At 28.8% G+C, this 22,015-nt stretch overlaps 3 protein-coding genes across 3 annotated transcripts in view; 1 reads left to right on the forward strand and 2 right to left on the reverse strand.

Annotated features, from left to right (window-relative positions):
• The window catches only part of LOC123305907, a 78,275-nt gene extending 72,824 nt beyond the window's left edge, over positions 1-5,451 (reverse strand). The window contains exon 1 of the mRNA XM_044887745.1: positions 5,256-5,451. Within this exon, the coding sequence (XP_044743680.1) occupies positions 5,256-5,440 (185 nt within the window). The 5' untranslated portion in view covers positions 5,441-5,451. The remainder of the gene's footprint in view (positions 1-5,255) is intronic.
• Positions 5,452-12,653: 7,202 nt separating this feature from the next.
• On the forward strand, positions 12,654-14,096 carry LOC123305440 (cuticle protein-like). The gene is made up of 3 exons (XM_044887154.1): positions 12,654-12,745; positions 13,701-13,855; positions 13,922-14,096. Exons 1-3 carry the CDS (start codon positions 12,740-12,742, stop codon positions 14,025-14,027), a joined length of 267 nt encoding a protein of 88 aa, XP_044743089.1. The 5' UTR covers positions 12,654-12,739; the 3' UTR covers positions 14,028-14,096.
• A 1,345-nt stretch (positions 14,097-15,441) lies between these two features.
• LOC123306095 (sodium- and chloride-dependent glycine transporter 1-like) lies at positions 15,442-20,713 on the reverse strand. Its single transcript, XM_044887973.1, has 10 exons — positions 20,611-20,713; positions 19,789-19,930; positions 19,589-19,720; positions 19,361-19,521; positions 18,137-18,210; positions 17,605-17,872; positions 17,436-17,539; positions 15,918-16,155; positions 15,729-15,857; positions 15,442-15,657 (listed from the first exon to the last, which is right to left on the reverse strand). The coding sequence occupies exons 1-10, from the start codon at positions 20,650-20,652 to the stop codon at positions 15,442-15,444; spliced, it is 1,506 nt and encodes a 501-aa protein (XP_044743908.1). The 5' UTR covers positions 20,653-20,713.
• Positions 20,714-22,015: the final 1,302 nt, after the last annotated feature.

The following is a 22,015-nucleotide window of genomic DNA, read 5'->3' on the forward strand; positions in this document are numbered from 1 at the left end:
ATACTATACCACACTGTCTCAATATCAGATTTATTTCCGTGCCATATTGTATTTTGATGGTTTTACTGAACTTATTTAAGAGTGATATTCACGAAACTGTTGTAAAAGTTTTTTACTCACCTATTAGAAGGCTTAGATCCTGTTATTGTCAATCCCGTACCATTTCTTTCTATTCTAGCGACAGTTATCAACAAAATGCTCATTTTAATCTAAGCAATAGTACATATTATTACTCTGAGTAATTTCCCGAAACTACTTGTTTGTATTCACCAGTTGAAGTAGCAACATTCTTTGAATGAACTTTTTAATTAGGAAAAGAAAATTATTTAACAATTATATAACAAATTTTCTTCCATCAAAAAGAAGTCAAAATAACTAAATATAACAAAATAGTTAATTGTATAGATACTCTATGGTTGGTTTATAAGGAAGAAATGTTTCGTCTTGTACTCAACTACCAGTCAACCAATAATCGGACACAGTTCAGATTTTCTAAAAAGACTAACATCCCCAGGTCACGGCTTTTCTATCATTGTATATTTTTATCAATGGCCAATTTTGTCAATTCGGTATTTTAACCACTTAAGGACGTTTATGCGTCAACGATATTAGTAGAGAAATTAAAAACAATATGATAAAGCGATAGTTTAAATGATTTTCTTTGATTTAAAACAGGAAAAATATCCTGTTATCGAATTAATTTCATTAAATTTTAAGTTTAAAAAGTGACTAAAAGTAAGGTTTAACATGAGACTAAATGGAAAATATAAATCGATATTTTTCAAAAATTATATCGATAACCATACTTGAAACTTTTATCAGTTAACTATTATTTAAACTTTTCACAGAATTTCAAAAAAAATTTCTATTTTCTACTAATCAAAATTCTTTAAAATTTACATACTGTTTCCCTATGAACGCACATAGCAAAACAGGTACACGCATGAACGTCCTTAAAGGTTAATTTTCATCCTAAGTGGTTACATAAACTTAGAAACTAAATTCTGAATTTCTCGTTACTGATTCTCTGCTAGCCAAGACAAAGCCATTTATATATGATATAGAAATTATTTAATCCAGAGACTTAGTTTAGACGGAAAATAGATAGACGGATCATTATCTTAGCTTAATGATAACGATTATCGTCGCTATTGAGCTTTGGAATTCCACTGCAGGTTCATAGGTAGTAGTAACAGCTTTCACCAAGGGATATCATAACCTTCCTAGTGAGACTCAAAATAAATAGCATTAAAGGTGAAAAGATCAAGGATTACAACTTCTACAGGGAATGTGATGAAGAAGTAACCATAGAACATCTGCTTATCTTAAATTTTTGATCAAGATTTCCTAAATGATCTGAAAGCGAAAAAGGCAATCATCGAGAAATAATGAGAGCTCTTTGCCATGACCTTTAAAAACTTAAAGGCAAAAATTTAAGGTTGGGAAATGGGTTTTTAGTATAGAGAAATTCAACTCCGACCTTCGAGTGAATCAGATTACTACTGACCAAGAGCTTGAACATTTAACACAACTTTACCAAAAAATAGTTGTTTTTTGTTCATTTACATAAGATTTTCTTTAAATTCATAAAATTCAATAACAAAATTATATACAAAAATATTTATTCAAAGTTTCACAGCTCATAATAATAAGCTGATGCATATTTATGACAAAATTGTGTTTTATATTTGTGTTTTATAACGATTGCATGTTTAAAAAAATAATATTCACAAAATAGTTCAAACTATATTTTCATATTAGGTATTTAATACTATGCTCTTCTTTGTTTTATTCATAAATGTCTTGTAATAATATTTTCAGTTTAATATATTTTGTTTTTGTTTAAAAATCATAAAATAATGCATCATATCATATCATATCGGTTGAGTTGAATTGAAAAAGTTAAATGCAATTTTATTATAGAATATTTGCATTTTATTAATAAAATAGGGCATTCATATAAATATTTCAAGTCGATGAACTACAACGTTCGATATTACCATACCTATACGACATGGACTAGTGACCTGATAAAATATTAATAAATAAAAAAGTTTTTTTTTATTAGGTACATACTTAGATAATTTTGTTTATTAAGAAAAGTTAGTTTATTTATGCACTATAAACATTGTTACTCTAATCCTATATAAGTGCTAGCAGATACCCGCTTGCTTTGCTGGGCAATTACTGCTTTAAAAATAAAGACCATCACGATATAGCCCCCATCTTATTTGAAAATGAAGTTTTGTCCATGATACTCGCTGACATTGAAGCTTTTCTATAGGTTCAATCATTAAATTAACCTGATTTTTATACTTTTTGGATCAAAATTACCCCATCCACTAAATTTCGAGATACGGACTAAAATCGATCCAAATATTGCGATATCTATTTTAAGCCATAAGAAGAAGCAATAACAATAAGAAGTTGAGGTTCATTTCGCCCACAATATTCCTTTATTAAACATAGGTAACTCAAACAGCAAATAACTGAAGGCACTTCACTGTTTTAAATACTTTGACTAATTTCTTTAAATGCATAATTAAATGGAAAATAATTCGCATTTTCAATGCCTCATCCAGTTTTGATCTTAACATCAGTGATTTCCTGCAGAATTGGTAAAAGACGATTAGTTTTCCCTCTTCGTAAGTTTTGAAATCCAATCATTAAGTATATTATTAAATACTGAAATAAGGACTTTTTATCTACTTTACCAGTAATTTTGTTCTGCCATCCGGAAATAATTTCGGCACAAATTTCTTTTTTATAAGAGTTTCGTTCTCAACGTCCTAGGAGATGCTAATGAGATCAAGAACATTTTATAATACAATGAATACCTCCATCCAGATCGTTCCGAAATGATAGAAATGAGAGTTAATGTTTTACACTTTTGAAGGAAGCCTCACGTTATCAAAGTTCTGGAGAGTACCCTAATTCAGGTTAATTTTAAGTTTTCATTGAATTGTTTTACTTTTAATAGTTGTTATAAACAACAACTATCAAGTTGCTATAAACAATTGGTTTTAATTGCTTATGATGCAATAACTATCAGATTAAGCAAAAATGCGTGGTTTGTCAAAAATCTTGGTGTTAAGTTAACTTTATTTTCTAAGCCTTACGTTTTAGACTAAGTATATGCATTCTTTAAGTCCTGTTTGATAACTTCTTACATAACAAATTCTCGGCGATGTATGACAAAAAATAAGCAACATGGGCGCATGCACACCCCCTTTAATATGCAGTATAAGCGTTACATGTATATAAATATTAAATGCACACGTCTACTAGAAGCTATTTGTTTTGATGGAGCTTTGGCACGTGCAGTACTGCATAATGCCGAAAAAGATGCAAAAAATGTATGGATGTTTTTTATTTAAACCTTACTAAGCACTACTAGAAAAGAATGCAATAAAATTTCGTAACAATTAAAGATGCCTTCAGCCTCAGTATTGCAATTATTACTTTTTTTTAACATTGTATAAGAGCAAAAATGAATAGAAATCAAAATATTTCTTTAAACTAAATATCCTTAAGACTTTATTAGCTTTTTTCACATTAATTTCTGCTTCTGAAAAGATAGTAGTTTTCAAAGTTTTTCTAAAATTAAGATATCATTAACTTAGAGTCTACTTATAAGTAGACTCTAAGTTTAAGCTTATAAGCTTTCAATAGCTTAGAATCTGCTTAGAAGTACTGTATTTTTCTATTTTTCTATGCGTCAAAGTTGAGTTTTTCTTATTATAATTGGTAAAATTGTATTTATAACTGTTCACAGTGTAATAATAATATTATCAAATCAATTTCAGCTTTCTTTCTGGCTAAAAAACACTCTATAGACTCTTAATAACCAAGAAAAATAAGACAAAAAATAGCTAAAATACTTAAAAATCCCGAGTGATATTTTTCACCGGGATTATCTTTATTTGAATGCAACAATTATGACCTTGAATAATGCAAAAATTATTCAAGGTCATAGGTTCGAAAATAGGTATTTTTCCAAATATCTGGTAAACTATTAAGTTTATGCCAGTTTTAGCTATTATAAAATTTGTTTGTGAGTTAATTTTTGATAAACAAGTTCTGTACAAAATATCCGAAGAGGTATTAGTTCTCAAGATAAAGTACGAATTCAATTATTAACTCTTTTTTTTTTTTGGTTAACATCAATAAAAACAAGTGAAAACAAACAATTGACTGAGTTAATTGTTGAAATACCATGTATAGACTGTGTTGATGACGCAATCGTTTGTTTTTTGACGTCACGTTAATAAAAAAAGATATCCATTTTTAAATAGCTACACATACCAACATTTATTTTTTTATTTTTTAAAAAGAACATTTTTTATATTTAAACTTTTGCTCTATCCCTAACGGTTTACAAGATGGGTCCTACGGAACCAAGACCCAATTGACCCATATTGCTCATTTACGAACTTGACCTCAGTTTTTAGGTCCTGAGTACGCTATAAAAATTTCATCTTGATATCTCTTTTCGTTTTTGAGTTATCGTGTCCACAGACGGACGGACGGACAACCGGAAATGGACTAATTAGGTGATTCTATGAACACCTATACCAAAATTTTTTTCATAGCATGAATATTTTTAGGCGTTACAAACTTTGGACTAAACTTAATATACTATGTATATTTCATATATACATGGTATAAAAATGTATGAATACAACTTTCCACGAAAGCTTCTTATTATAAATATTCATATAGTTCATTTATTTTATTAAATACTCCATTTATTTGTCTTAGAATATTCATAATATACAATATTAACCTAAAGGACTAGTTAAACGACTTGTTCTAACTTTTCTCAAAAATTATTGTTTCCACGGAAATTTTGTTTAAACCTGTTTATGTTAAATTAACTCACGTACAAATTTTATAATTACTAAAACTTTCATAAACTTAATATTTGACGTGATATTTGACCTTGAATAATTTTTTTGGCGCACATGATTGTGCAAAGAAATTTTCATAGGAAATTTCTTGCATCCGAGTTAATATAATACCGCTGAAAAAACTTCACATGGGTTTTTTATACAGAAAAATCTTTATTTTCCTGGGCTATGTAGTAATTCAGCTAGTTTTAAATTTGTAAATTTATAGTAGGTACATTAAAACTTTTCTAAAATAGATATTTAGTCACTTGATATTTGAACATGAATGATACAAAACATTCAATTCTGCCTGAATCTTATGGTTTGGTAAACTACTTTAAAAATTTAGCTCAATGTTTTACTTACGCATAAACAATATCATAATCGTTCCACCAATGTCGTTTAATGTTTTCATAACCGTCCTTAGTGGTCGACATTTGCGAATTAAACACAGAGGCACGTCTTAATACATTAGAAGGCTCAAGTACTGGTTGTTCTACTTTCGTATAATAATCGGATCCCAAAGTCGACGACATAATGGACGCTGACATATATGAATCCTGATCCATTTTACGAGATAATTTTTCTCTTTTCAATTTTAATAAATACTATAATTTTGAAGAAAATTTTTTAATTTTGAAATCAAAATTTATCAATGTTCATACAAAATATTTTTTTAATGTTTCCATGGTTTTCAACTATGATTCTAAATTTAAGAAAGATATATTTTTAGAGATTTTCAAATCTCATTTTTGGAGGAAAGTCCGACTTTTTGGTTACGCTTAGGGTGGTCAAAGGTAAGTTTAAATATGAAAAGGCAGAATGCTACCCCTTGCGTAAGTGACTTATTATGCAATCTACTGGAAAGTTAGTGCAAAATTTGAAACAAATAATTGTAATATTTTACGATGCTCACATTGCAATAATTCTATAACAATATATACGGATTATTTATGTTTTAGAAGCGCATAAGCTGCTTTTAAATAACTCAGTATGTGCTTTGTTCGGGAGTGCGCAACTCTGGCGACCTCTGGCGCGAAAACAATGAGTAATAATAAACAATTGTTTAGACAAATGTTATTGCCCGTCATGCTCTCTATAACTTTCATTGTTAGATATTGAACAATCTTCTAAAAAGTTAGTGCAAAATTTGGACTCATAATTTTCCTTTTTGCGATTTAAGCATTTTCGGCGAAAGAAATGGAAAAAAGTCTCAATGAAATGGAAGTTACAGCATAACGGGTAATAACATTTTTCAATTCAGTTCAATTCTTTGTTATCCATTATTTCATTTAGCATTTTCAACATGTCAGTTTAACAATAAGAATGCGTATTATTAAAAAAAATTTCATGGTCAAGGGTATGTGTAGAAAGGACGGCAGTTTTTTTTTTCAAATAGTGATTACGTTATTAACAAGAAGTTATTTATTTAAATGCAACATATTATCTAAGTTACATCATAAGTAATCATTAGTTAAAAATTACTACTACATATAATTAAATTTGATTTTTATAGTTTAAATGTATATGTATAAAATATATACCAAGGTATACTAACTTTATATATTTCTCCCGTATCTCAAAAATTATTCGACCAGTCATCAAATGCAATCGATTTTTGCTCTTTTTGGGTCAAAATTACCTTATATACTGAGATTTATCGAAATTGGAGATTAAAAAAATTTCTCGATTTTTTGCAGTTTTTTTACGGGAAATTTGTAAAAATCGAGAAAAACGCTTTTTGTTTTGGAATTTGATAAAACTCAGAGGACGGGGGAAATTTTGATCCAAAAAGTATAAAAATCAGGTTAATTTAACGATCGGACCTATAGAATTTTACAATGTCAGTGAGTATCATGGACAAAACTTTCAAAAAAGTTACAGTTCTCCACCAAAAAAGTGAAATCCATAAAATTGTAAACAAAAGGGAGGGGTATAATGTGATAGTCTTTGTTTTTAAAGGAGAAATTGCCCAGCAAAGCGGGCGGATATCTGCTAGTTTTTTATATTTTTAGTGTAAACTTATTTTATTTAAAACATGTTAATATCTTAGACAGAATACCTATCTTGGCAATATGATATTCAAATAGATGATTCGTACAAAATTTTTGCTGACCCTCAAGTAGACACCACTAAGTATGCACCTAGTTAAACTCACAGTAGAAACATGGCCTTCGATTCGGGAATTCCTATATAATTTTTATATTTTCCTATATAATGCAGACAATTTTTACATCCAAAAAATATTTTAATACAGCCACCTTTTATAAAAATATATTTAAGTACCGAGAAAAAAATTAGGTTCTAAAAAATTTTTTAATTATTATTTTTTACTCAAAAACAACAATTTTTGATTGTCTAATGAAAAAAATTATCTACAAAATGAAACTACATTCATAAAAATTGATTATTATAATGGAGATTTTTCGAATCGTGAAAGAAATAATACCTTTGAGAAACAATATGGAGATTTTATTATGATTGTATATTGTTTATTTATTACGTAAGAAATTCTCGTCTTTACTTACTTCTAAATATCATAATGGTATTGGTTCGTTGATTTCTGTGAAACAAGTAGTATCAATTATACCTATACTCCGTGTCACAAAAAACGCACATTATAGTATATATACTCTATGTAATGTCATGCGTTTTTTTTTTCACAGAGCACAGAGTATCTAAAGGTACATTGTTTATATAAATCTGTAAATATGATGTACAATTAATTGTATCATTATCAAAGAAAAAATATTTGTAACCTGTGAATATGCCCTTGAGTTAGCTACTCAAATAAAATAGCTTTATCTAAGAGAGCTTTCTCATGACAGTTTCATTCAAATTTGAATAGTAAAAATATCACATCGAAATTCTTTGTGAAATCATATAAAGGAAATCCAGAGCCAAAACAACTTTTTGTACAAAACCAGACTCTTTGTCCTCTACTTCGGCTTCATCAATTGTAATTATTGTTTGAAATATTAGGTCGGCAGCTAACATTTCAAATTATCTTATAAACGAATATTCGTCATTCACATAATATTCTTTATAAAATAAAAAGTAATTTTTCTTAGAAACATTGTTCCTGAAACTTAAAAACTCAGTAGATTGCAGAATTTCATAAAATTTACTTAAAAATATTTCGAACAAAACTTGTTTGGTTTTTAAAAGAATAACGTTATTATATAAAATTTCTTCCAAAATCATTTACCAGCTACGATTATGAGTTATTTTTGCCTCCTGCGCCTAATAGTCAGAGTAGAAAAACAAATAACCGAGAATTTATCAAATAACAAATAAGAATTAACGAAATCCTATTTCGTTAATAATACAAAAAGCCTCAAGGGTTTAAAAAATTGTTTAATCTTTTTTATCACTCTTCTCTTTTAAGTGACAGTTCAGGGCATCCCAAGTCCAAAGAGATAAGCCAGACTCAGACCTGCTGATCAGGAAAGAAAAGACGAACGTAGACATTAATTTTTCAATCCTGATTAAAGAAGAATAAAATATATTTCCATAAATATATTTTATAGTTCTATGATATCTTATGCGTCACATCTGGAGAACCGGCAACGTACAGATTGTATAAGCATATTATTTTGGTTGGTATTTCAATATTCATTTTTAATTAATCTCATTTCATTAATCAAGCGTTTTAAACAATATCTCAAATTCATATAATATTTCTAATAACCATAAAAAAATGTTAAATAAATAATCAACCAACAGCGTATACCTTTCAAATGTTTTAATTACACGAAAGTTGATCCATTGTAAAAAAAGTTGTTCAGGAGAATGCACATGTTATTTTGTACTACGAAACTTTTTAAACTAAATGATCCTCAGAAACAGTTTGTACATATCAATATGAAAAAAGCATAAAATTACGATAAAGCTCGTGGATGATCTTTAATTGGCACGGATTCTATTTTTTTGCTCCACAATACCATTATTCTTATGAAGGTAATGATGTTTATTAAACTGTATTCACTAAATTAGTAGTGTAAACAGCTGAAAGTATCTGCTGTTTGTAATACCTTAATCTACAAATGGTTCCATTCTCATGCAAGCATTTCTTTGGTTTTTTACCGGAAAATTTTATTTCATAAAAGGTGATGTATACAGTACAGCGACCAAGGACGGTTCGCTGCGTATGTGTAATTTCTATTATTAGCTCAACGTTTTCTTAGAATTTTGATAATACTTAATTCTAATGGTTTATAAGCTTCAACGGACGTTTAATTATCCTTATATGCAAAGTTTTAACGTCCGTAGATTTGTTAATGTGAAGTACCATGTTTTTCGAAATTTCTTCATATGTATAAAATAACATAAGCTAAAGGCATTTTAGTTTAACAGTGTTTGTTTAACAACGATTTTATAGACATGTTTTAACCCCCCAACTAAAAAAAAAGGGTGCTATCAAGTTTAACCGCTATGTGTGTGTGTCTGTGTGTTTGTCTGTCTGTGGCATCGTAGCGCCTGAACGGAGAAACGATTTTAATTTTTTTTGTTTTCATTTGAAAGATAATTAAACAGAGAGTGTTCTTAGCTCAAGTGCGAGCTAAGATTTCCGTACCCGAAAAAACTAAAAATTGACGATGATCTTCAAAATCTGAACTTGTTGACCAGACTAAAATAAGTTTTTCATAAAATAAGCTTCTACATATTTAAAAAAATGTTTCTGTACTCTTATACTTAGGTTCTTAAATATGGGTCTCAAGCATTGTGTAGTAATTTGTTTTGAAAGCTATTTTGAAATGAATATTATTTAAAAATCAGAGATTGCAGTTTAACAAAGTATCTCAAAAGATAGAATATCCAGTTTTGTTAAGAAAAATTTTAATTTGAACTGTAAAAAGTATCCATTTGATTTTTGTTGCGTGCGTTTTTGAAAGCACGAGTACGTGCTTTCATGAAATATTACAATTTTTACGATATAATTTACTTACTTATTGTTTTACAAAGTTGATAAACAAAGAAATCTCTGACTTGAGTAATATTTTATTTTGAACAATGTATTTTTTTTACATAAGTAGTACGGTCAAACCCAGTAATTATGTTTTAATATATAATAAGCAATCAATTAACAAAATTAACATAAACCAGAATAAGTTGTTCTTACAAGGTTAATGAATTCATCAACTTTTTATATGCAATTAAAATTAAGCCTTATATAATTGTTACTACTATTATCCTGTCTTACATGTTAGAATACTAGGAAAAATGAATTTCATTCTCATAAATGATTGACGGGCTTACTTGCATTCAGGCGAAGACGATGTGTGTAAATTCGATATCTGTTTAGACGACAAACCAAAACAAGGGCGTAGCTTTTAGTCTTTTTAATTAATTTAAATCGAACTGAATAAATATTATCCCCAGTCAATATTTGCTGAAAGCCCTAATTTTCAATTTAAAATGTTATTATTTTCCGATTCACCACATTTAATAATAAATTTTTATTAATTGAAACAGTTTTAACCCAGTGAAGATTAAGTAAGTTTTAACTGCACAACCATTAGTGACTCCAACTTTTGAATTTTGAATGGTGTGTATAATCTAGAGATATTAACACGACGCAATGTAAATGAGCAAGCGATACCTTTAATAAAAACGTTTTTATTACCTCGGTCTCCCCTTCTGTCTTTGTTTAGTATCAATATTGTATTTGAAAATAAAAGAACTTCTCAATAAGAAAAAACTGATAAATTTTCCTTATCTCCCCATAACAAAAATGAAGAGGAAGCATATATCGTTAAAAGACTACCGAAGGAAAGCAAAGATAGAGTTATTTGATAATTTAAAGGTCCTCTTTTATAAAACACTAATAAGAGTATTATATGGTCCTGAATGAACAAAACAATGAAAACTGTATTGAGATTTGAAAAAGGTTAATTTTACGAAAAACTTTTAGAGGAGTAACACACAAGGAAGGGTATCAAATGTACCCCGTCAGAGTACATACCGTTAAGACATGGTGCCTAACTTTTGTCGGGCGTACTTATAAATGGCAGTGCAAAGGATTTCGAAGAAAATGCTTACAGAATAAAATGGTGAACAAAACAGGGACGACCATAAAAGAAACGATTAAAAGACGCAATAGCAGAACTTCAACAGTTTTGAATATAGTGTTGGAAGGAAGTGGCAATGGATAGGAAAAAACGGAAACAAATATTCAAAAATACAAAACTTTATCCCTTGAGGCTTGAAGTACTAACTTACATGTTACACTAATATTAGTACATACATACGCTTTTTAAGTTTTGTATTAAAAATTTATATCAAAAATATGTTTTAATACCACCAAATGGATTAAAAAGTATAAAATACTCAATTCATTGTAATTTTCATGTTAAAGTTAATCTTAAAATCATCTGCATTCATTCTTATAATACTAGCATGTTGAGCACCCAATGCTTTTTATACCCTGAATGTACGTAATATATCATTAGGTATAAAATTTAATTTAAAGTTTATATAAAATGCACCTGATTTTTGAACTTTTAGGGTCAAAATTACCTTGTATACTGAGTTTTATCAAAATTGAAGATGAAAAAATGTCCCTTTGAAAAAATCGAAAAAAACGAAAAAATAATTTTTGTTTTGGATTTTGATGAAACTCGGTGGATGGGATAATTTTGATCCAAAAATATAAAAATCATGTTAATTTAATGATTGGACCTATAGAAAGTTACAATGTCAGCGAGTATCATGGGCAAAACTTCATTTTCTAAAAAGTTAAAAATTAAAATCCATAAAATTGTGAACAAAAGAAGGGATAAGTGAGGGCTATAACGTGATAGTCTTTGTTTTAAAAAGGAAATTGTCCAGCATAGCGGGCGGGTATCTGCTAGTTACATATATAAATGGTATAATAGACCGGAAAAAATAAAACCGAAATAAATAGACAGAATATAAAGTTTCTGAAACCAAATCCATTTTTGAACCCAAAACTAAAAATTTCTGAATCCAACCAACTCCTCTATAGTCGACAAACTAAACCCAACCAACTCAACAATTACAACAATACTCCAGGTCTATAAAATTTTCGGTATATTTTTTCCCGGTCTATTTTTTCTGATTACCGAAAAAAAATTATAAGTTGTCGCTGCCATCTATTTTCGCTCCAAAAAAAAAACTTGAAAAATTCATGTAGGAGCACACCACACTATTGGATCTTGTCAGTTGGTACTAAATACAAGTAGTTTAAAATTATTAAATATTGCAGACATTAAAACGCTTCCGTCTTACGCACCTCATGACGTTATAATGAATAACAATATTAAACAACCTTCAATGAAGACAATTATTGACATTTAAAATGAGAAGACCAAAAAAACTGTTTACTATGATAAAATAATTGGTATAAAAAAAAAACCATTTAAAAGAAATTGCTACAAATAATTTTAAACTAGTTTTAATAATGTAATACCACGCCCGGGTGTGGCCATCTTACTTTATTCAAATAGAATAATTATTATTAAATAAAGAGAGATTTATTAACGACATATTAAATAATTAAATGTCGTTTCCTTGTTAAATAGATACTTGTGAGACACACAATTATCACATATCTTATTATTTTTTATTTATTCAATATTATCAAGGTTAATTTTGCATTTTTTTTACTCTTATTAAGCGTAATAATATCTACTATAATATAATAAGGTTTGATTTTACTCTCTACCTCATATGGTATGTAAAATATTGATTTTATTACAAAAAAAATCTATCATAATGACGTAGTCCAGGAATAATATGGTATATATATTAAGAGCTGAAATCAATAATATGTATCAGAAATAAGTCTTCCTTAATCAGTGAAGAAGTTAATTCTATTTTAAAACAAAATGAAGGTAAGTTATTAATTAGCTTGTATTGTTCAATATTGTTGTGCTTTGCCGAAAATTTTGAAACGGAACCATAAAATTTTAAACCTGTTATATTCGTATGTTTGTATTCGGTTATGTGAAATGCAGTGGTTTGTGCAATATTTTTGGATAATATTAAGTAAATTAATATTTAATACAGTTTGTGATATAAGGTGATGGAGCCACTCTAAAATGATTAGGGAAAGATTTATTTTGGGGAATTATAAATAAAAAACTCTGCATTGAAGATGAGATAATAAAATAGTTGTTTTGAGACAGAATTTTAATTTAAAAATTGTTATTAATAATTTACATTCATTGAAGTTTGTTTTAAAGAAATTTTTTATCAGTTATAAAATTTTGTATTGTTGTACTCTCTCTAATTATTTGTTCTAAATCTCTAATACACGAACTTTTTTAAGAGCTTTATTGAAAGCTCTTTTGAAGTTTATGTTGTAGCCCAATTTTTCATTATGTCATTGTTTTCAAATAAAGGTAAAAGTCTTTTTGGAGCTTTTCAACAAATAATTTTTGGAACATATTCAAGATATTCAAATTCAGCTGTTATGACATGAATTTTGTGTACAAAACCCACAAGTAAAAATTTTCCCGTAAAACGACAATTCGTATCTTTTATTTCGTAATCTCGTACCTACTTTTATTATTTTTATTCCTATAATTTGTTAGGGAACGAATTAGAATATCAAATCGCATGCAAATAGAACTTGCTTTTGAATATTTGTACAAAACTTCGTTAACGAATATACAAATGAATTAAAACACTTAATGAATTCGGCACAAATCGACTAAGTGAGAATGCAGGCTATATACCAGCACCACACCACTATCGATCGGAATTGGTCTTAATCAAATTTTCAAATTAAAAAAATTTGACACAAAAAAGAGAGAAGACAAAATTCATTTTAAATATTTGTTTCAGTGTGTAATTGCATTCTTGGCTGTTGCCGTTGCTGTTGCTAATGCTGGAATCATTGCCAGCCCATACATTGCTGCCCCAGGTTTAATTGCAACACCCTACGCTTATTCCCATATTGCTGTAGCTCCAGTTGCCGTTGCACAAGCAATCCAACCAGGGTAAATATACTAACTAATTTATAAAGTTTTTGTAACGCTTATTAAAATTTTAATATTAATTTGCAGATATGTAGCTGCCACTCGTGGATCCTTACACATTGCTCCACTCCCAGGAAACACTCCACTCGCAAGCCACCACTTAAACTTGGCTCCAGCTCCAGGAACTATATAAGTGATTTAATTTGATGTTATAATTTTCTGGTCAAAAACACTATCAAAAATTTTCTTCTGTTACTAGGTTTTTCTTTGTTTAATTTTAATTTTTGCACTAATTAAATCAACCCAGAATGAAATAAATTTTTATTTTTCAAATACAAAAAAAAAACACCAAAAATGTTTGTAAAATAATTAAGACTAAGAAAACACAAATATATTTTTACTTTTTTTAAAACTAAGCGTCTATTTTTGAATTTTCGATTTTTCTGTTGGAATACGATAACCATTCACTTCGATTCGAGGGTAGTAAAGGTCCCCAGTCAAGCGATGCTTTTAAATTAGTTTTCAGCCTCTATAAAATCAACTCAATTATATTTATTACTAAAATAATTATATATAGTATAAAACCTACCTGAAGGAGGGATCCTGGAGTTTGAAGTAACTTGTACATTGCATAGACTGGGATACATATAATGGAAATGAAACTACTACACCATCCAATCCAAATAAGCGATTCTGGATATGATTTGTTATTGTACGTTATTTCAGTATTGAAGAAAACCGTTGTGAAAAAAAGAAACTGAAAAGTTAATGTTATTTATTGAAAAGAATTTCATAATTCTTTCTTTAAATGATGTTACAGTTTCTCATCCTCTCGATAAAAATTAAAATGTATCAAAAAAATAAGGACCCTATTGTCAGAATAACAAGAAAGAAGCTTTAAGCAATCGTTATTTATTTCTCAACTAGGTAAAATTTGTCAGTAGTCATGAGTTTGGCGAAAAATGCCTCAGTATTAAAAAAAAATCATCTCATCCGGTTTTTCAACGCAATAATTAGAAGAAAAATAGTATTTTTTTTAGAAAAAATACTTTGAAAAAATAGTAGTGCAGGAAGTTACTTTAAAAAAATCGGAAAGGTGTAGTGCTAAAAAACGAAGAAAGGATTTTAGCTGAAGTCAAATCGGAACTTTACGCGAAAACACGGTTTTATCACGTTTCTGACAATTTTTTTCTCGTCTATGACATCGTTTTGAAATGCAAACAACCTTCGAATCTCTGCATAATTATGAATTTCGTAGATGCATGATGAAACAGTGAAAATGCAAAGAAGTTAATATGTCAAATTAATGTCCCACTCCGAGTATAACACCTTTGGACATTCCATTCTTTCTCAAAAAGCTTCATTGATTTAGTTTGAAGCTGGACACTCTATATAGCTTCTTTCAATAGCCGTCCGTCTAGGTAGTGAATCAAATTTTTTACTGTGAATTAACGCTCATATTATTCAATGCATGCCAAGAGAGTTTTCAACTAATTACTTATTCAATTAATTATTTGATTAAAGATTACTAATCTCTATTTTACGATATTTTTACAGTGATGCCATCGTAAGTTTTAACAATTATATTTTTCGATTAACCCTAATTATTAATTATTTCCTACCAGCAAAAACACTGGTACTAAATATTTCCAACAAATTATCCACAATAATGAAATGTTTGATTTTAACATAAACTTTATATCTCTTAAAAATCGATTAATTCCATAAATCCACCCAACAATTATCACTTCTGTGATACTTATTGCCAGTAAGGATGCTGAAGATGAATACCATTCCAACAACTGGACGTAATACATTCCAACCTTTGAAAAAAAAAACGAAATTAAATTAAATTAACTATATTCTATAAAAAAGTGTTTAATTTTTAACTTACATGTGTTAAAAACGGTAGTGAAAGTAAAAACAAAACAAATATTGTTGAAATTATTATAAACGTTTTATATTTGCGCCATTTTGGTTTTTCATCCAAAATACTTTGGACAATAATTTCTATTTGAACAAACTGTAAAAAGAAGTTATAGCTGAAATATGCTGGGGTTTAATTTCATAGAGAAAGCCGTACCATACAATCAATTGCTAATAAATAAAGCATTAAGAAAAATAAAACTGCCCATAATTGTGCAAATGGTAATTTGGATATGGCTTGTGGGTATGTCACAAATGCTAAACTAGGTCCATCTGTCGCGACTTTTGAGATCGGTAAACCGGTTTTATACGACATATATCCGATTACTGAAAATACCACAAATCCCACGAAAATACTTGAAAAACTACACATCAACGGAATTATAATTGAGTCCCTGAAAAAAATGATAATTAATAATTTCGCTGTGCAAATAGTGTATTCTATGCCACTGAAAGTGATTGTTAATGTTTTTTCAAAGTCAGTTTTTTTTTTCTATTTTTTTTTCGAAATTTTGAAGATCGAGTATCATTCAAGCAGAAAGGGGATTTTTTAAAGTCTCAGATTTAACCTCCTTAATGTTAATGATCCGGATTGGTATGAAATTGTGGATATACAATAAATTAACAACTGAAGGATACCAATTATAATACTCTTTTTATAATGACTCTTAGTCTGAGCATTGGCACTGGGCTAATTTTACAGCATTTCATTTTATTAAGAAAATGAAATTTTTTTATTTGTGACTTTTACCGCTCTGAATTTGTTTCCGGCTAGAGACTTAGGGAAAAATGGCGGAAATCTACAACTGCTAAATGGCTAAGTGCTTCGGTTATTGTGACATCGTAAAATTACGTGGTCAAAGGTCATTGTCAACATGGCACCGTACAAAACTGGGTGGAAATTTTTTAGAGATGTACAGCCCAGAAAGGTCCTTTGAGATCATTTTCGAAAACAATATTTTTCCGTAATTGCAAAAAAAAAAAAAATTTCTGGGTGTTAACAATTGTTAAAATGTAAAAATATTTGACAGCCGTTTATAAGGTCCTGCAGGACAGAAAATATTTTAGTCATATTATATTTGTAACACTCTTTGGATAGGATAAATAAAACAATGACACTGCGACTTTCTGACCTGCGACGATTTAAAATAAACATAAACCTTATTATTGCGCTCTTTTTTCGCGTAAATGGCATGTGGGACGTTCCTGACCAAAGAACTTTTATCTAAAATTAGATGAACGACATCACGATACCTAATCGAAGAATATAGCCGGCAGGCAGCTATTTTTTGGGCATTTTTTCACGTACCTAGCTTGAAGAAGTTTTGCAGAGATAGAGATAAAAAAAAAGCCCAAAAAAAATCATTTTTGTTTATACTTTTCAATAACCTGAAGTTAGGTAGCTTGATTACCTATACTTATTACTTACTGCGTAAGTTTTGTGAAGCACTTTTTTTCGGTTTCAAAAATGAGAATATGAAGATAAAAGTAGAACCTTAGAATAATTTTACACGAATAGGTATTGTAAAAAAGGTATGATAGTTTCCTATTTTTATAAGGTAGCTAATATTTCGCTGGCGTTAGAAACCTTGTTTTATACCCAAATTCAACGATCGGAGTTTCATTAAGTATAGAACACTTCACGAATATTTATTTTTCAAAATAAAGTTCTCACATTTTTACATTATTTCCAAAATTATTGAAGCTATTCATTACAATTAAGCCACCCCATCCAGGGCCAACAGTAAAAAATATTTGATTACATGCATCGACCCATGTCTACAAAAAAAAAAAAAAAAAAATGTCAAGTAAAGAGTAAAATTTATTTGACTTTTCAAGAATACCTTAAATTTCCATAATCGATTCCATTCCGGATAAATGTAATATATTATTCCATTAATTGCACCGGGTAAAGTAATTCCTCGTACAAATAACACAAATATAATTACAAAAGGAAATGTTGCAGTTATATAAACAGCTTTTCCGGCTGATTTTACACCCTTAATTACACATAATAATATTATTAACCAGGATATGATATTTGCAATAACTAAATGTCTAACAAAACCTCCTATTTCACTTATATCATCTGATATTTCCAATATTTTGTTACTAAAAATTATAAAATTTTTGTTTTATTCATTTTAATTTTATTAGTCAATGATTTTACAAAAGATCCAATTTTATTAGGCGTATTTTATATTGATATACATAATTTTTGATTTTTTACCGTCTGTCAAGCTCGGTAAAGCCAAGAATCGGAATATTCATGTGATAGAACTTTTATCCTTGGCATCCCCAGTGGAAAGGGACGTCCAAAATTATTAAATAGTTTACATTTTGAAGCTAGCAACGATAAATATGCTAATAACTTACTGAAAATATTCATCCGCTGCAGATTTTTGTAACAGATTGTTGGTTCCTGATTCTTTTAACGTATGATTATTACTCTAAAACATTTTGAACAAAATTAGTTTGCCTTAAACATTAACGGCTCGATTTTAAACAATCTTTTAAATATTTCTTCAGAAAATCGATCGATTTTGTCCTAACACTATACTTTCGGTGTCGTTGATTTTATCTGAATACGCAAGTTTGCTTAAAATTCAACAAATTTTCTTCAGTACAAATTGGAAGAAATTTTTTAGCTAATTCGTTACAAGAAGGTAAAAAATAATAAAATATTTTTAAAACACATTATATACGATAGAAACCGTTTGCAAGAAAAACTGATCACTACAAGGTACCTCAAATTAAGCTCAACATTGTGCGGTACATTTTTGTCACAAATAATTTATAAGTATTATTCAGATGGATGGTTTAAAACTGGATACGCCGACATAGATGTTTAACGAATTTATTACGACCAGGTGTAGAATCATCAAAACTAATCGGCAATCCCTCTAAGGAAGACTCTATCTACCGATTTTAATTGGAACCTTATTACTGGTCACTTAATAGACATAGGCTGTGATACAGATGTATGGCTTCGCCATAATTATGATTGTTGATTATATGCTATTTATAGTGATTACCCTCGATTAATAATTTAGATTGGCTATATTTGAATACATTATTTTTAAATATTGTTTTGTAGCTGAATGTAATTAAGTAAATGTTATTTTACATGAATTTCAAAATCTATAAATATTACTAATTTGCAAAAAGTACAAAGTAATGGGAAATAAATGAACCGAGGGGCAGTTGACTAAACAGGGAATTTTGGCAATAATGCTCACATCAAAAATGAAAGTCTGCCCATTTTACAAAAAAGAGATAATACGATAAAGTACAAGATTTACAAGAAAAGTACTTATCAAAAGTTACAAATATCAACAACACAGAAGAGTATCTTTTTAAATAACGAAAGGAATCATCTGTCAAAAGCACGCTTTAAACACAATAATACAAAATTTCTACAAAAGAAATATATATATAATATAATATATATATCAATGCATTTCTATAATCGTTCTAGATCTTTTTTCCAATGGAAATGATCAGCTGGAGATCTGATAAAAAGTGCATTTTTTAACTACTGCGACGCTGAGATCTTAAAAATGTGCTCGGCAAGCCAGTAAATTAATTAATCTATACTACCTCAATGTCAATACATCCATCGGTATTCCAAGAATTATCACATTTTTCCCATAGTAACGCTCCTTGCAAACAATTCCATATATAAATTAAAGGAATTTGTATTTGGATGTGGTAATACACTGTAGTAATTAAATTCAACACCACGATTGAATATCCACAGCCTTTATAGAATAAATAATAAAAATTAATGTGTAAAATTGTAATTATTTGAACTTATTGGATTCAGACCTTTCAATAACGGACAAATTTTAAATACTCCAAGTACACCTTGTCCAGAAAACTGACCCAGAATTGATTCCATAAAAAATAAAGGAATTCCGCAAAGACAGAGGACTAACAAGTAGGGTATTAAGAAAGCCCCTACAATTTAAAGAAAGCGTGATTATAAAATTGAAGAAGCGACTGAAAAACTAATCGACAATATTTACCTCCACCATTTCTGTAACAGAGATATGGAAATCGCAACACATTCGACATTCCATTTGCATAACCCAAACTAGACAGTAAAAATTCAGTTTTATTTGACCATTGATCACGATTTGATTCATTCTTTGTTTCATTTTCCGTAAACTAAATTAAATAAATCTCAGCTATAAAGAAAGAAAACTTACATGCTATTCAAATCAGAGCCGTATGTGTTTTCTAAATTCTGTGTATTGTAGGTTTTATAAAATGCTGGGGACCGATTAACATGTATCCGCTTTTGTTACGTTCTTACCAAATGATTCTGTTTTTATCAATATGATACAGGAAAAGTTGATTCTCCAGTAAGATTTGACTCTTCCTAGGTAAAGTCAACTGTTACTGGTCGTGTCAGAAACAGTTGATTCTATATTATTAGAACCCCTTAGGAGAATGTGAAACTATGTTTTGAAAGCAAAAAAATTGTGCTACCTGCGTAATACGTGAAAAATTTGGAGTTTTCACGTATTACGCAGGTAGCACACAATATTTTGTTTGCAAATCGTAGTTTCACACTCCACTAAGAGGCCCAAATGATATATCAAAAAGAAGTTTTACATTGAGCTTTGCGATTTTAGTTCTTTTTTTTTTTTTGTAAGATTCTTTCTACTGGCGTATTATTATTATTCTTTAAAATGAAACACAACTATACTATATCATTATGTTACTTATTATAAACCTCCTACAAATGGAAACCAAAATTTCAAATTGCAACACTAATTTTTACTGATTTATTTTTAAAAACAGTTCAATTTCACCCATATCAATAGTATAAATATAAAAATTACCAATTCAATTTTTAACTGTGCTAGTGGATCTTCTTCGGCCATTATTTAAAATTTTATATATGTATTTGAAATTTGTTACAAATGTTTAAAGTTATAAAATAAAAATCGTATTGATATAAAATCATGTCATATAAGTTATTTTTATAAAAAATATACGATAATATAATGAAATTAGAAAAGCTATTTATGTGCATATAAATGTTATTGTTATCACTTAAAATATTACAACACGTTCGATAAGGTTACCGTATAGCATTATCAATTCGAACGTGATTGTTAAACCTTCCATTCGTTGGCTGTAAGGAGTGTGACTATGAACTTGAGACCACCAGATTAATTAAATTATACCAAAAATTTTTTTAATTTTTGCATTAAACTTAATGAGAAGCCGTAAAATATAAAAATTGTTAACAGAATCATATTTTTATCATGTTATTAACATTAACTATCACTTTTTGTATGTTCAGGTGGAATTTTGTAATTGATTTTCAAGGTTTTCGAAAAAAAATTTTACTTTATAATAAAGCTCTGCTTTCAAAAATATTAACATTCATCTATTCACTTTTGACATCGAATATACAGGATGTCCAAAAATTAAGAAAGTTCGATAGAAATGTTAATGGTCGTTAGGATATATTATGAGGCAAACGGTTCAAGAAATCAATCCTGAAATATGTAGGAGTGTATTTAAACAATTTTATAATAGAACAAGTGAAAAGAAACAATTGACTAAGTTAATTGTTGAAATACATAGTTAGTGTTTGATTTCTTTATCACATAACACATACAAACATGTCAATCAATTACAAAATTCCACCTGAACATACAAAAAGTGATAGTTAATGTTACCTAATAACATGATAAAAATATGATTCTGTGAACAATTTTTATATTTTACGGCTTCTCATTAAGTTTAATGCAAAAATTAAAAAAATTTTTGGTATAATTTAATTAATCTGGTGGTCTCAAGTTCATAGTCACACTCCTTACAGCCAACGAATGGAAGGTTTAACAATCACGTTCGAATTGATAATGCTATACGGTAACCTTATCGAACGTGTTGTAATATTTTAAGTGATAACAATAACATTTATATGCACATAAATAGCTTTTCTAATTTCATTATCGACACATACATAACTGATAATCAAGTATAGTACATATTATATAATTTCCGCCTAATTGGCGCCCTCACGGGTAAACAGTGATGTTTACGAAAAAATGTTTCAAACAAAAGTTGTTTAGATTTTAGATAAGGAACATTTTTTACATTTAAACTTTTGTTCTATCTCTAACGGTTTACAAGATGGGTCCAAGACCCAATTGACCTATGATGCTCATTTACCTCACTTTTTACGTCCTCACTTTTTACGTCCTGAGTACGCTGTAAAAATTTCAGTTCGAT

Source organism: Chrysoperla carnea, chromosome 1, assembly GCF_905475395.1.
Source record: "Chrysoperla carnea chromosome 1, inChrCarn1.1, whole genome shotgun sequence".
Lineage (NCBI taxonomy): Eukaryota > Metazoa > Arthropoda > Insecta > Neuroptera > Chrysopidae > Chrysoperla > Chrysoperla carnea.